The 16,187-nt window shown below is 39.1% G+C and overlaps 1 protein-coding gene across 1 annotated transcript; it reads right to left on the bottom strand.

Annotated features, from left to right (window-relative positions):
• Positions 1-1,283: 1,283 nt before the first annotated feature.
• Positions 1,284-3,459, bottom strand: LOC145071131 (annexin D4-like). Its single transcript, XM_079018041.1, has 6 exons — positions 3,310-3,459; positions 3,022-3,194; positions 2,630-2,848; positions 2,232-2,456; positions 1,935-2,006; positions 1,284-1,777 (listed from the first exon to the last, which is right to left on the bottom strand). The coding sequence occupies exons 1-6, from the start codon at positions 3,407-3,409 to the stop codon at positions 1,562-1,564; spliced, it is 1,005 nt and encodes a 334-aa protein (XP_078874167.1). The 5' UTR covers positions 3,410-3,459; the 3' UTR covers positions 1,284-1,561.
• Positions 3,460-16,187: the final 12,728 nt, after the last annotated feature.

A 16,187-nucleotide genomic window follows, 5' to 3' on the forward strand; every position in this document is an offset into this window, starting at 1 on the left:
TTTTCAAGGTTTTACTCACTCCAAAGCATATTATTCCTTATTTTTTAAGGAGAATGTTCCAATTATGTGGCTTTATTAGTTTATATAAACGACATTGTTTTGACTGGGGCTTCGCTTCATCAGATCAATCTTATTAAGGAGCAATTAAGTGCATATTTTAAATTGAAGGACTTGGGAAAATTACAACATTTTTTTGGATTGCAAATTGCAAAATCTCCAGACGATATTGTTATTTATATAAGACAATATGTTTTAAATTTGCTTGAAGATACTTGTTTTTTGGCTGCCAAGCCAACTCAGCATCTAATGGATCCATCGTGTAAAGCATCTAATTTTGAAGGAGCTCCTTTAACCAATCTTGCTTATTGAAGACTCATTGGTCGATTGATGTATCTCAACATCAGTTGTCCTAATATTACTTATGTTTTAAATCGATTGAGTAATCTCAACATCAGTTGTCATAATAGTACTTATGTTTTAAATCGATTGAGTCAATTTGTCACTGCTCCCAAACTACCTCATCTTCAAGTGGCTAATCATTTGTTGAAGTATCTCAAGCTTAATCCTAGTCAAGGATTATTTTTATCATCAATTCCATCTTTAAAAATTCGAGCCTTTACTAATTTTGACCGGGCTTGATGTCCAGATATTGTTCGATCTGTCACCGGTTTTTGCCTTTTCATTGGAGACTCCTTAATCTCGTGGAAATCTAAGAAACAAAACATTGTTTCTCGTTCATCAATTGAGGCAGAATATGAGCAACTGCTACTACTGAAATCATATGGCTTCATCATCTACTGAGCAATTTTGGCATCCACTGGATAGATCCCACTTTGGTTTTTTTGTGACAATGAATCTGTTGTCAAATTAGCATCAACTCGATTGTCACTTCATTCGTGATAGAATCTTGAATAACACCATAAAACTTATGCTTATCCGTACAACAAACCAACTAGTAGATATTTTCACGAAACCATTGCGGCGGCACATGATTTTACCAATTATGTCAATGATGGCTTTAAAAACCATTTTTCAAAGCTTATCTCGAGGGGGGATATTGGAGTTACATAATACATATTTTGTTAACCAAAGTTAGTTGGAATCATGGTTAGTTAGTTTAGTTAAGATTCAATTAAATTAACTAATATTGTTAGATGGTGTATAATAGCATTAGATGGTGTATATATAGATTAATTTGATGCTTAATGGAATAAGAAAGCGTGTCATTTTCTCTTTCATTTACTTTGATAATACAAAGAGAAGGTAAAAGATCGTTCAAGATCTTTGCTTTAAGAAGAAAAAAATTATAGAACTTTATTATTAATCTGCGGCGAACATGCATTCTTAAACAGAAGTATACCAAGGCAAGCATAAACACAAGCTTTGGCTGTTGCTTGTATCGTTTTTCAAGGGTACAAACTCATGCAGTAAAAGAACAAGACAACTCGGAAATTGTGATTGGAAAATTGACATTAAATGAATTTAAAACCAACAGATTAAATCTGTCAAAGCATAACTTTTTAGCGATATACGTTTGCTTGGTCCTCTTCATTATCAAACCTTACTTTGTCTCTTCTCTTGAGATTAGTGTAAGTAGAAAATCTTTATAGTTTCCATTAGCTGCAACCTTAATTCTTTCTGACAATGTGATCGCATACTTGTGTTGATATTCCTCTTTGATATTCTTCATATCAACGTCAGCTCGGGTAACAATCACCCTTGTAAGACCTTCCCTTGTGTTCTCATCAGCTTCTTTCACCATAGCCGCTTCCATAACCTATGATGGCCATTTATAAGAAGTTAAACACAGGACTACAAATAAAGATCATTTCCGAAGGCTAAACCCACTCTATGTGATGATCACCCTTCTGATTTTTATTCATAATTTATATATAACGATCAAACTCTAGGAAGTGAATCAAGTAAACTCAAACCTTGCAAAAGTAAGTAGGTGGTGCACATATGCATTGCACTGTGTCTTTCAAGCTCTCGTTTGTCCCAAGATCCTGCAGAATGGTGGTAGGATTGTTAGATATCTTCAAAGGAAATGGATATATTTATACAGGATTCTGGGTCAAAACAATTCGACAAGATGGAAAACAGAATCTATATATCATTCCATGATTGTTAGGTTGTGGATCTTATGTCAAAAAATATTATGCCATTAGTGGTAACAGGAACAAATTAATACTAATTAATATTATCACACAGGCTTTAGTTTGGAAACTGACCACGTCAATAGAGTTGGCACTGATTTTTTTGTAATGCTGGAACAATGACATGATGTGGAGCTTGCTTCTAATTGCTAGTATTGTCACTACGTCATCATCCAAGAGAGGGTTTTTCTTATCGGCATTTTTCAAAGCTTCAAAGACTATTTTCGCCTCAGATTTTGCGACTTCTTCATTCACCTTTGTGCCTTCGTAACGATATGCACTTACCAATGCTACGAACAGCTGTTTGTTAATATACACCACAGAGAAAATCAGGATTCACTTTAGTTTTGCTAAAAGGAGAAGAAAGAAATGGAAGAAAACAAGTATACATGATTGTCTACTATATTAGTTTTCCTATTATAAGAATATATACCATAGTATTGAAAGTTATAGAAAGCTATATTTATAATGACCTTGCGTTCAGTGGTGGTGATATAAGAAGCAACATCTTCTTCAACAGAACGTTCATAGAGGGAGTGATAAGCCCTTCTTGCACCGAGTAGCTCTTCTGAAGATCGTGTGCATGCAATTTCTACGATAACGTTGTTGGATTTGGGGCCATCTAACAATGCATCTTTAATCAAACGTGCATCCCTTTCCCATGGGTGCATCGTCCACAGTACCAATGCACTCTAGTAACAATTAAAAAGATATATACTTGTAAATTAATACGCTCACAATCATAAGTAAGCGAATTGTTGGTGTCTTTTACATATGAATTCAACTTCAATAAGCAACCACAAAAATCAGAAAAAACGAGTTAATTGCTTGATGATGAGAAGATACGTAACATCAATATACTTACTTTAAAGCGTAAAAAGTCGTTCTTGAGTTGATTGATTTGATGCTCAACCAGTTTTTCAAATGACCTTTCATCCTCACCAAAGAAACGAGAAGTTCTTAACCTGAAAGATTTTAGCTGATTTGCATCCCACTTCCCCAGAATGGATATAAGCGACTTCTCATCAATTCCAAGACCTACAAATTAACATAACTTTGTTATTATTACAGGAAAAAGATTCTTGATTATCCATGAATTGAAATGTCCAAAAGGATGATACTAAATGATGAAAATGAATAAAAAGGGAGAAACCTGAGAAAGCTTCGTTGACAACTCCAAGTTCTTCCGAAAAGGCCATTAAAGAAAGAGAGGGAGACGGAAGGCTAGAGATTTGTTTGTGTTTGCTGATCATATTCAAGTCCCATTTATATGCGTTCTTTTTGTCATTGATGCATTAAGAATTCGGATTTCATTTATTTTTAATTGACAATCTACTACTAATTAATACATTTTGTAGAGGTGGAAGATTTTTAAATGGGAGATATTAACTGACTTGATGAATTTAATTTGTAACAAATATTTATATTACTCAAAAGGTTAAAAGAAATAAAGACATACGACTTATTGATTTGTTCATATTCATAGTAAGCAACTTTTATTTCATTTTTTATTAAACCGGAGGCCACGACAAAGTGAAAATTTTGGGATTTGAACCCAAATCTACTCCATTGTTTTATACAAAATAATCACCACTAAGCCATGATGCCATGAGGATGGTTTTTTTCATCTTATTAGGCTAAACGGTTTGGTAGTGGGTTTGCCGGCAGCAATCGCACACGGCTTCTTTTATCGTCGGTGAACACCGACTCGTAACACTGTTTTTACCTGCGGCATAATGCCACCGGTGAATTTCTACCACCCAAAATGTGACCGTTGCATTGTGGGGATTGCATTGGCTGTTAGAAAGAAATGTGATTTTTTTTTTCATAGACAAATCTATCACCATATCTTGGTCATATAAAAAATAGGACAAAATCCTACGCCTATGTATCATATTTTTACCATTGATAAAACAACCACCGTATCCTTAATTTATCCTTACACTTCTATTCTAAATGGAAGATGTTGCATGACTTGAATACAAAATACATATTTTTTCATTTTTTTTTGGAAATAAAACTTCTCAAACAAGGGTTTTCAGGCTCGTTTTTGTGCACCCATTAATCTCTCGCTGCGAAAATGAGGCCATGTCTAGTGCTTTGGGGTCAATGTAGATAAACCTTCATGTTTATAAAGGCTGAGTAGTGCCATGATTTGAATGTGACTCAATAGATTATCCATCATATTAAATTTTCACATGTGTTATCAAGTCACCACAATCCAAATAACTATATTTTTTCACTGTTATAACCACGTATATTTGTTAAAGTGTCATATCATATTAGATAAAAAACTAATGTTATATTCAAATAGATTATTAAATATATAATGCTAATTTAATTAATAACATAAAATTGAATGTAAAATCATGTGATATAGAATACTTTTAAAGTTGAATATAATTGCCTTCTAGAAATAAAATTATATAGCTGTCAATATATATATATATATATATATATATATATATATATATATATATATATATATATATATATATATATATATATAGAGAGAGAGAGAGAGAGAGACTTTATTGAGCATGTTGATTCACGTGGTTTGTTTTTTATTTTTTTCATTTTTTTAATTAATTAGTCTCATCCACATTGAAGAACATATACTAGGTGGCCACGTTTCATCCCTAATTAGTATAGAATACTGAGAATTAATTTTGGTAATATAAAGTAGAATTTTCGTAATATAAAATAAAAGGTTTATGAAACATAGTTGATAGCTAATTTTATCAATATTGTATAATAATTAGTTTTTTCCGAACAATCAAAACTTTTTATTAAGAAAAACATGCAAGGAGTTAGCCGCGATACAAGAGCTTAAGTTGGTCGTTTTAGCCAGTTAACCAATAAACTTACTACCAAAGGGCAAAGGGCCAATGGCCTAGCGGTAAGGAGTGATCCTCTCATAGGTGGTTATTTAGGAGTAGTTTAGTTAGTTTGCTCGTTCTAAAAAAAAACCAATAAACTTACTACGATGACAGGAAAGTATAAAAGAGAAATTGTCATAACAAGATCAAACATAGATTCCAAGCCCATCCCATATTCTCTAAAAACTCAACCATTTCGATGCATACAAATTAGTCCCCCAACAATTAAAACAATCATGTCAAACCATTGCTTGCGTAAACTTGGATGCCCGACAAAATCCAACAACCATATAACAAAACACAAATCAAAAGGAACGAACTCTGTAATTCACCAATAATGCTGAATCTTCGACCATAGGCTTTGAGTCGTAGAACAAGGATAAAATATGCCCTTGAGCGATTCGTTTTCCAGATTGTAGAACATACACAAAAGAGAATGTGAATTCACACCACAAAAGAGAATGTGAATTCAAAGCCACTCTCCGAGACAAAACGTCAACTTTAATTAGTACAAATTTGGTCAATTTTGTAAATATATCTGGTATAACATAACTACTATCCAAAAAGTAATGAACCGTAGAGACCAAAAACAACATGATCCATCTAAATCCCAAGATAAAGAATCCTTCAAATTCATGAGAGTGAATTATGCAAGAAAGTCTTTCAGATTATTCACAGTGAAACACAAGAATAATACTAATCCTATATGACCCAAAAACGTTTGAGTCATATTCATTACTCATTATTCATTGTATAATGTTTCGAATAATCAACTTAATACTTGAATTGAAACAATAGTTATGCTATGCTCCAAGCATGCACACTATGTTTTTCTAAACTATAGTTATGCCATGCTCCAAGCATGCACACTATGTTTGTCTATGGTCCTTACATTGTGAAATAGATCACTTCACAATTCCAAATCCTTATTGCAAGTGTAAGAATTCCAAATTCTTGTCACTGCTAGAAAGTGTTAGATTCTAAACTATCATGCAATGATTCTTTTGTAATGTCTAGGTACCAAAAGTCACAGAGACTTGACCAATGATATTACAAAATATTCCTTTGGAGATTGTTACAGGACAATTCCATGGAAATAAAGTCTAAAATTCAAAGTACATTCCTTTGAACATCCTTCTTGCATAAAAAGTTTATAACTTTCTCGTCTATTCTTCAACTCCCAATATGGAAACATTCCATATTTTCCGTACGAAAATTCATTATTAATAGACTTCTGTCTATTCATAATAATGTCAATATTGTGCATCCATTACTATACTTCCAAATGTCCTTAAGCGACCAATCCTTGGCGAACCTTAGATTGTCCTTAATAGTTGTTTAACCACTTTAGTCATATCCGGTTCTAGTCCTTTTCCCTCTTAATGCCATAGGCATTAGGAAAATTTAGAACACGAGAATATTATATCATATGCAATCGGTCGTATACCCGAAGCATATGGGACACGGTTCATAATGTCTAACATAAAGACATGATACTTGATCAGTCTTTTGCTACAATATTTCTATTTTCCATGTTCTCACAATTTGAGTTATTAAATGGGATGCCGTAATCATAATCGAATTTTGAGAACGCAATTAACATTTCTATATATAGAATTTCCTTATGTTGAACCATTCCAACATAACATTCATACATATATATATATATATATATATATATATATATATATATATATATATGACTAAATTTGATTAAAATCTCACGATCTAAGCTTTTAGATTTGAGAAGAAGTACAATTGCCTCTCCCTTAATTATAGCAAATTTTTTTTCCAACTCTACGACTTTGCGAATTGAAAATCTTGTTTTCTATAATTAACATTGCTAACTTGCAATATCACCATAATTGATTATGCTCCCACTAGCATAATAATTACATCCTTATTAGCATAACACTTATGCCGCCACTAACTTTGACATGTACTCAGAAATCAACAGGACTTCTAGAAATCAACACTTTGTTGACTTTCTTACCAAAGTTCAGAGTTTTGATAGGAGATGCTTTGACAAGACTTTATCTAGGCCTCTCAAACTCATAACATCTTTCCTTACATAGCTCACATGTGTGTCTAAATAGTTTAAGAACTTACAACAATAAGTCTCCAATGTCTAGACCTTTTTCCATTTCTCACAATTCAAATTATGAAAAGGAAGTCACAATCATAATTGAATTTGAAAATGCAAATATCACAAGTGCTATCTCCTAAAATCTACTTAGTGAAGCGTTTCCTCACAATCAATTTCATGAAGCGGAGAGAAACCTTATAACACTTCGATTTTATGGTGTATGTGTTCCTATCTGATGAGATTAAAACAACTTTTAATCTATAAAGATCGATTAGATCTTGAACAAGTATATGAATATGAAACTGCAAGAACACAATATAAATAACAAGTCAGAACGCAACAATAAGAACAAACAGCTTGAATCAAACGTGTCGAATGATTAAATAAAATCCTTAGAAGAGCTCGATTAAGAACATCAACTGTAAAGGATTGGAAGATTACAAGAGAGCAATATCGTAAAACTCTGGAATGCTAAAACTGAAATCTTGAATCTTAACCTAATATGCATGCAAGCGATAACTTATATACAATACATAAAAGGCTCTCGGTTGGACAGGCCCAAACCGGAGAATACAAGGCTAATCTACGAGCCCAAAAGACGCAACATAAAACAGAACTTCAGCCCAACAATCTCCCCCTTTACGTCAATTTGGAGCGAGACCTTCACTTCGTACTTGGGCCGGCGGGTGAAGCTGGTACCTTCTTCTTCACGGTACTAAACAGACATTTGGTTATGGAAAGGATGGTCTGTCTAAACCGGATGTACCAATTGATCATATCTTCAAAGTACTTGATGTCATCAGCCGAATTGTCCTTACACCGCTTGACGATTGATAGGACGTGTTCCAAGCAGGTAGTGGTGTAGAGGTGCTTGTCAGCTAACGCGAACAGACATTTCTGTCCTTCAGCTCTGGTGAACATCACAGAGTTTCGCCTCGAATCTATCTTGCCCATTTTCATCATATTTAGATCACTGGCCGATCCCACAGGCTTGACTTTCGGTTTCTTCTTAAACACTGTGGCAACCTCCTGATCCATTAGGGCCACCTCCATGATATAGCATGCCAGCATCCTTTTGACATGGTCTAAGATGGGACCATATTCGGCTTCGTTTGTCAGCAAGATGTTGTACAAGACTATCCAATCATGAGGGTTCAGATTGGGCAGATCCGCCAGAGAGATCATGTGAGCAGTTCTTGCAGATCCTCGGATACGCTTGAACTTGACGTTTGTGAATCTCCCCACGGCAAAAGGCTTCATCACCCGAACATTGACAATCTTCTGGGCGCTCCATGTAAGGTATTGAGGGCGAGCGGCCTCCAGGTAAAAGTCAATGAGCTCCCTGTCAAGCTCATCGTTCGGATGCGGGACTTCAAAGATGTTGGAGAAGGCGTGGAAGATGAACGCCTTTCGATTCAGTGGCATATCGAACTGCGAATCGATGGTGTTGTTGCAGTCGAACGATATCACCGGCTCGAGCCATAGTATGCTTGGAGTCTCTATGGCCTCCTTTATCAAACGATCCCTGGTCCAGGCAGGGAAGAGCAGCTTTCGGCTCTCAAGGAGATCGTTGGCTTCTTTTTGTTTACGTTCGGCTTCTTCAGCTTCACGTGCCACACGACTGACATCGTCATCAGTATTGCGACTGTTCTTTCTCTTTAACATGTCCGCAATAGTCTCCTTGTCTTCATCTTCATCTTCATCTCCTCCCTCTGCAATGTTTTTGCCCTTGTCCTTCACACCCGAACCCGAGGCATGACCAGTTGGGGGTGGTTCGGTTGTGTGAGTTGCTTTTGAGGAAGGAGGTGGTTTCGATCCTTTCTTCTCATCTCCCCCTTGTTTCGGAATGGACACGAAACTGGGTAGGCCTTCAATTTTACTCAAGAGGGCCATGGCCGGAGAGAGTTTCTCAGCGAGGGTACGTCTCACCGAGTGATTGAGGATGGGGTCGTGTGCTTCCAGGATATTAGATAGAGCGGCGTGGACATCCGAAACACACGTCTTGATGATTTCCCTCTCGGATCGAAGAGCCTCCAATTGTTGTTCGGAGTTGGAAAGTTGGGTGCTCTTGACCTTGAGGGCAGTAGTCTTGCTCGCCAGGACGTCCATCAGTGAATTTTCAGCCGCAAGATCCTCTTGTAGCTTTGCCAAGCGGGCATCGATGGAGGCACGGAGTGCCGAGTTGTCGTCGCTAAGGTTTTGTCTGAGGGTGGCGAACGAGGATAACTCCGTCTTTATAAACTGGGCCAATTGATTAACAACTGGTTCCAGAGTTGTTTTGGTGGCTTCGGCGCTTTCCTGCATAGACTGCAGCAGGATTGTAGCGTCATGGAATAGTTTATCGACTTTTTCGGTCGCTGCCTCACAGGCTCGGGTGGAGGCGTCTATCGCAGCAGTAGCTGAGGCCACTGAGTCATGTTGAGCCCTAGAGAAGGCATCAACTATCCTCTGAAGGGCAGCTTCAGATAAGGATGACTGCTGATTGGAAGAGGAGGCGAGAAGTTGATCAACCTTCTCGTTCAGCTCGCGGAGATGCTTCTTTGTCACAGGAGCATCATCCTCCTCATCACTTTGAACTTGAAACGGACTAAAGTAGACTGAATCAAAGTTCAGGTGATCACCACTAAGGTATTGATCATCACCATCGGAGGCGTCTTCTGGAGATTGAGGTGGTGGTGAAGCTGGGGGTGTTATGGGTTTGGTTGGTTCAGGTTGAGTGGGTGGGGGGTTAGTTTCGGGTGGTGGTTGTGTATGGGTTTCGGTTTGTGGAGGTTCGGTTACAGGTGGGGTTTCGGTAACAGGTGGTGTTTCGGTTGATGTGGTGAGTATGGGTGGTGGTATAGGGAATGAGGTTGGTGGTATAGTAGGGTTTATGGTGGGAATGGAAATAGGAATTGTGGGTGGAGGGGAAGGAACTGGGGATTGGTGAAGTTCCATCTCCGGGGTTGGGGACCGAGGGGGTGTGTTGCCTCTTTGTGGAGATTCGTCTCCTTGTGATCCCTCAGAGTCCGAACTCCCACCTTCGGATTCACTGGAGGTTGAGGGAAGGACGAGCTTTCGTTTCGGTTGGGTCTTCCTCCTTTTCGGTTGTGGGGAGGAAGCAGCCTTTGGTTGTTTGCGTTTCTTGGGAGTAGGTTTTGGGGCTTTGGATGGTTTCTTCCCCTTGTCTGCCTTCTTACCCCTGGCCACCGGTTTGTCGGCATCATGAATTGATCGCAGCATGTCCGGTGTCAGTTCCCTCGGACCAGATGGCCCTAACTCCTTGATCGCCTTGATCATACTGCTGTCTGATGGCACACTTCCATACATCGACTCCGGGATAGAGCCAATGAAGGAGAATTTCGATGCATCGGATACGATGATCTTCTTGGTATGGAACGTACCGACAGAAGACATTGGTGCACCGTCAGCAGTGGGGACCTCAAACCTGTCCATGGCCCATCTTGTGATCAGGATCCAGAACCGGGCCAGCGACACTTCAGAGTGTCGAGAAGTGGAAGAAAGGCTCTGAATCAGCTGTTGCCAAAGGACAAACCCATAATCGAGGTTGATCCCGTTGTACACCCCATACATGATTGACAGGAAAAGACGACTGGCCCCGTCCGATCCTGAACTCCTCTCAGACAGTCCCTTGAAGAGAACTGTAAATAGCCCATTCCACAGGGGCGGTAGGCATGACTTCTTGAACCTTGCGACGGAGGTTAGAACTTCCGTGTAGCCCATGTTGTAGAACATGCTGTATAACATGCCAACCGGAATCGTCTCCGGGTTAACACGTGATGGGTCTGCAGCAAACCCAAGCATGGTGCAGAAGCGGGGACGAGAAATCGACGTCTTGTGTTCCGCCACTTCGAAAAATATCCGGTCGACGCCCTTGTCGTAGTAGGCGGTCGCATAGACCTGAGATAGAGCCACCATTGGCACCGTTTCAATTCTGGACAATGCCGGAGCAAGCTGGGAGAACTTGAGGCATTCGATAACCGGCAACATGTAGGGATCATAGGCTAGTGGGTTCAGATCAATGACAAGGCATTGTTGAGGTCTGATGGGAAGAATCTGAGAAGTAGCATGAACGGATGAAGATTCAGCCATTGTTGCAGGTGTGGAGAAGAAGATGACCGGGAGAGAGTTTTGGGAGTAATGTTGCTTTGGGAATTATGGGGGCAGTAAAGAGGTAAAAGGTGGTGTTGATGGCTTTTTATAGTAGGTGATAGGAGAGAGAAAGATTGTTTCAAATCTCTTATTGAAATACGGAAGGGTTTTAGAGTGACTGATTGGTGACAGTTGGGACGTGCGATGATCACGTAGGAGAGAGAGTGTCAGATTCCTAGGATCACGCCGCCCAATAAGCGCCGGTTCAGAGAGAGAAACCGTTTCCATTTCCACACGCGCCATTAATGCCAGATGGATGACGCTTCAATACTGCACACGCGTCCAATAAGTGTCAGAAAAAGCGTGGCTTCTTCAAATTCACGCGCCCTCCTTTTTACCGTCGTTTGAATATCTATCCTTTGAACTCCCGCCACGTCAGCAACCTTTTGAACTTATCCCTTTTCTTTTAAACGCCACCTTTTGAATAAAATGCCCACGTGGATTATTGGCAACCACAACTTCAGTATTAACCATCCATTGATTATCCAGCCTGTAAAATAATTAGTAACGGAATTTTTGAAAATCTAGGATTTTCGTGCAAAGAGTGTAAAAGATAAAGAAATAAAGCAACTCTTTTTGGAATGATCTGTGATGTCAATTATGACACGAAACTGATGATCCCGGGCACGAATCTCTTCCTTCAAGGTCAAGAGAGACCTCAAAGTGTTAGTGTGGAATCCCGTTGAATTTCGATCAAACATTTATCAATAAATTTTGAAAGGCTTCTTTAAATAAGGCAAATTAAGGGTGGTTTCGCTTTGATTCAACAATTCAATTCCTGATATAAGAACGAACGTGAACAAGGTACTTGTGAGACCAGTGTAGTCTGTTGAACAAGCAGGTTTGAGTTAATTTTGTAGTGGCTTGGATTAATATGAAATCTCAGATAAAAATTTAAAACTGGATCCCTTGGGAAGAAATGTCATGGTGTGTAACAATTTCATTGGAACCACGCAAAAAGGAAAAAAAATGAGATTTCATGAAGGTATATTCGTTAATTCATTGGTGAAAACTTGATCAAGTTAATTGGTCACCGTCAATTCGTTGGTGTTGAATTTTGGGTTTCACTCAGCTCGTAGTGGCACGAAGCTAAGATCATAAACACAGATGTTGTGTAACCATAAACCTCAGTGGTAGTTGCTGAGAGTCTCAAGGGTTACAGTGAGGATACGAAGGTTATGGAGAAGTATAATGGGGATGGTGAAAGAAGACATAGTACCTCTGCTGCGAACATAAGGACCAAGCAGGAGACTCTGAACTCATGTGAGAAAAGAGTGAGGTAGCTCACGATTAGAATAAATGAGTTAGCCTTATTGGGAAGACAAGGTTTGTGTATACCAGGTCATAAATGCTATTATTCAAAATCTTATGAGGCTTGGGACACATACAACAGCATGCTTCTAGGGACACTTAAGTAAGTCATCAAATATATCCCCATAAACGAATGAGCACACACAAAAAAAAATTAAAATATTTTTGGAGTTTTTGAAATTGAGAAGAAAGAAAAAAAAAATTAAAATTAAAAAAAAATAAAAAAAATAAAAAATAAGACATAACAAAAAAATTATAAAAGAGTTAAAAAAATGATAAAAAAAATGTTGCAAGAAAAATGAAAAACCGAACCCGAACGTTCGGTTGATTTAGGTTGGAAAGAGTTGAAAAACCGAACCCGAGCGTTCGGTTGGTTTCGGTTCAGGAAAATTTTGAAAAACCGAACCCGAACCTTCGGTTGGTTTCGGTTCACTAAAATTTTGGAAAACCGAACCCGAACCTTCTGGAGGTTTCGGTTCACTAAAATTTTGGAAAACCGAACCCGAACCTTCTGGAGGTTTCGGTTTTGGAAAAATTTTTAAGAAACCAAGGGGTTTAGATATGCAAAAAAAAAAAAAACTTTTTACATAAAGAAAAACAAATTTTGCACTAGAAATATACAATATGGAGAAACTACCTTTGAAGAAATGAGCGAGTGAAATGGTTGAACCGAACCCGAACGTTCGGTTGGATTCGCTTCTTACGTTTGAGATCGAGAGGTAGTTTGAGGTACTGACTCTGATTCCATCATACCTAGCCCTTGCAAAATTTTATTGAATGATGCTTCTGGAAGAGCTTTGGTGAAGACGTCAGCCAGTTGATCAGTGGTTCTTACGAAGTGAACTTCGACATTTCCATCTTCCACGTGATCTTTGATGAAGTGATACCTCAGTGCTATGTGTTTGGTTTTAGAGTGTTGCACCGGGTTATGACAGATCCTAATTGCACTTTCAGAGTCACAATATAGAGGGATCTTCTTCATATTGAGTCCATAGTCTCGAAGTTGACTCTGGATCCAAATCACTTGTGATGTGCAGGATGCAGCGGCAATGTATTCCGCTTCAGCAGTAGACAGCGACACACATGTTTGTTTCTTGGATTGCCAGTTGACCAACTTCCCATCAAGAAATTGACAGCCACCAGTTGTGCTTTTGCGGTCGAGTCCACATCCTCCAAGGTCAGCATCAGAATAGGCTTGAACGAAGAAGCCAGAGTTAGATGGATACCATAGACCTAAAGAGGCGGTTCGCTTAAGATAGCGTAGGATGTTCTTCACTGCCAGCATGTGAGGTTCGCGTGGGTTAGCCTGAAATCGAGCACAATAACATACAGAGAACATGATATCAGGCCTGCTAGCAGTTAGATACATCAGTGAGCCAATCATTTGACGATAGAGCGTGATGTCGACAGCCAGTTTATCCAGTGAAGGGGTAAGTTTGGTGCCGAATGCCATAGGGACTTTGACTTTTGAGTCTCCCATCATGCCGAACTTTGCTAGGAGAGTCTTTGTGTAAGCTTCCTGATTGATAAAGATGCCTTCGGGTCCCTGTCTTATATTTAAACCAAGGAAAAAATTAATAGGACCCATTGAGCTCATTTCAAACTTAGTCTCCATCAACTTTCTGAATTCAGCTGTTAAGCTGGGATTCGTAGAGCCAAAGATGATGTCATCGACATAAATTTGAACTATCATAAGGTGGTTACCTTCCTTTTTGCGAAAGAAGGTTGGGTCAACCGAACCTTGTTTGAATTTGGACATCTTTAAAAATTTTGTAAGCATTTCATACCAGGCCCTCGGAGCTTGTTTGAGGCCGTACACAGCTTTATCCAGAATGTAGCAATGATTTAGATACTTTTCGTTCACGAACCCAGGAGGTTGCTCCACATACACCGTTTCTTCAAGTTCTCCATTGAGAAATGCGCACTTGACGTCCATTTGGAAGACCTCAAAGTTTTTGTGAGCAGCATAGGCCAGAAATATTCTAACCGATTCTAGCCTAGCTACTGGAGCGAACGTCTCTTCGTAATCTATTCCTTCCTCCTGACAATATCCTTTGACAACCAGACGAGCCTTGTTCCTTATGACATTACCTTCCTTGTCCATTTTGTTTCTAAAAACCCATTTGAGACCAACAACTGAAGCATCCGGAGGAGTTGGAATCAGGCGCCAGAGTTTGTTCCTTTCAAACTCGTTTAGTTCGGCTTGCATAGCTTGAACCCAATCAGAGTGATCGAGGGCAGTGTTCACTGTCTTCGGTTTAACTTTTGATACAAATGAGTTAAACATACAAAACTCAACCTTTGAGAATAAGGATGTCTGTTTTGCCTTCAGTTGAGATCGGGTCAGAACCTTTTCAGATACATCACCAACTACTTGAGAGATAGGATGATCTCTGGTCCATTTTGTAAGAGGAGGGTAATTCAGATCGAAGGTTGGATCTAGTTCAGCGTTGATCATCTCTTCAGGCTCAGATTGGCAATCGAAATCAAGCGTCATATCATCATGCTCCCCCTCAATTGATGAGTCTTGACAAACATGAGGTTCAGGGGTTTCTTGTGGTGCTGGATTTTCAGGCATTGAAGCACCTTCGTTTGGAGGGGCACCTTCGGTTGGAGAGTTACCTTCGGTTGATGAAGGACCTTTGGTTGAAGTAGTAGAGCTTGGCTCCCCCTGGACATGTGAGCTAGGCTCCCCCTCGACATGAGAACTTGGCTCCCCCTCGACTGAAGCATTGTTGGTTGGAGATTCATTAGTAGGCGATTCTTCTTCATGCATTCTTCTTGCAGCATCTTCGACAATCTGCTTCATATGATCTATTTTGTTGTCGGCTGCACCTGCTTCGGAGAGAGAAGCTTTTTCAGGTTCGTCAAATAGTTCCAGAAAATTTTCGTACAGATTGGCGATTGAGACAGTGACTTGGCCAGTTTGAGGAAAGATTTCACTGGCAGTGTCATCTATGGCCTGTAGCTTCTTGACATAGTTATCGTCGAAGGTCACATAGTATGTCTCTTCAATTCTTCTTGATCGTTTGTTTAGGACCCTGTACGCCTTTGAAGTGTGTGAGTATCCCAGAAAGATTCCCTCGTCGGCTTTGACATCAAACTTGTTGCGGTGTTCTTTAGAGTTAAAGATGAAACACCTTGAGCCAAAAACGTGGAAAAATTTCACATTGGGCTTCCTATTGTTTAATATCTCATATGGTGTGAGCGTGAATCGCTTGTTGAGATAGGACCTGTTTTGTGTATAACAAGCAGCAGAAATAGCGTCAGCCCAAAAATAAAGAGGTAAGGAAGCGAAACTTAACATAGTTCGGGCAGCTTCACACAACGATCGGTTTCGTCTTTCGACTATCCCGTTCTGTTGTGGTGTGTAGGGAGCTGAGAAATTATGACTGATTCCCTTTTCTGCAAGAAACTCTTCAAATTCTTTGTTCTTGAATTCGAGACCATTGTCGCTCCTTATGTTGCGAACGACCTTCTTGAGCTGGACTTCAATTTGCTTGATAAACACTTTCAGTTTTTGAGTCGCTTCAGATTTGAGCTTTAGAAAGAACACCCATGTAAATCGAGAGAAGTCATCAACGATAACAAGAATGTACTTGC

This window comes from Lactuca serriola, chromosome 8, assembly GCF_051521515.1.
Source record: "Lactuca serriola cultivar US96UC23 chromosome 8, Lser_US96UC23_V15, whole genome shotgun sequence".
NCBI lineage: Eukaryota > Viridiplantae > Streptophyta > Magnoliopsida > Asterales > Asteraceae > Lactuca > Lactuca serriola.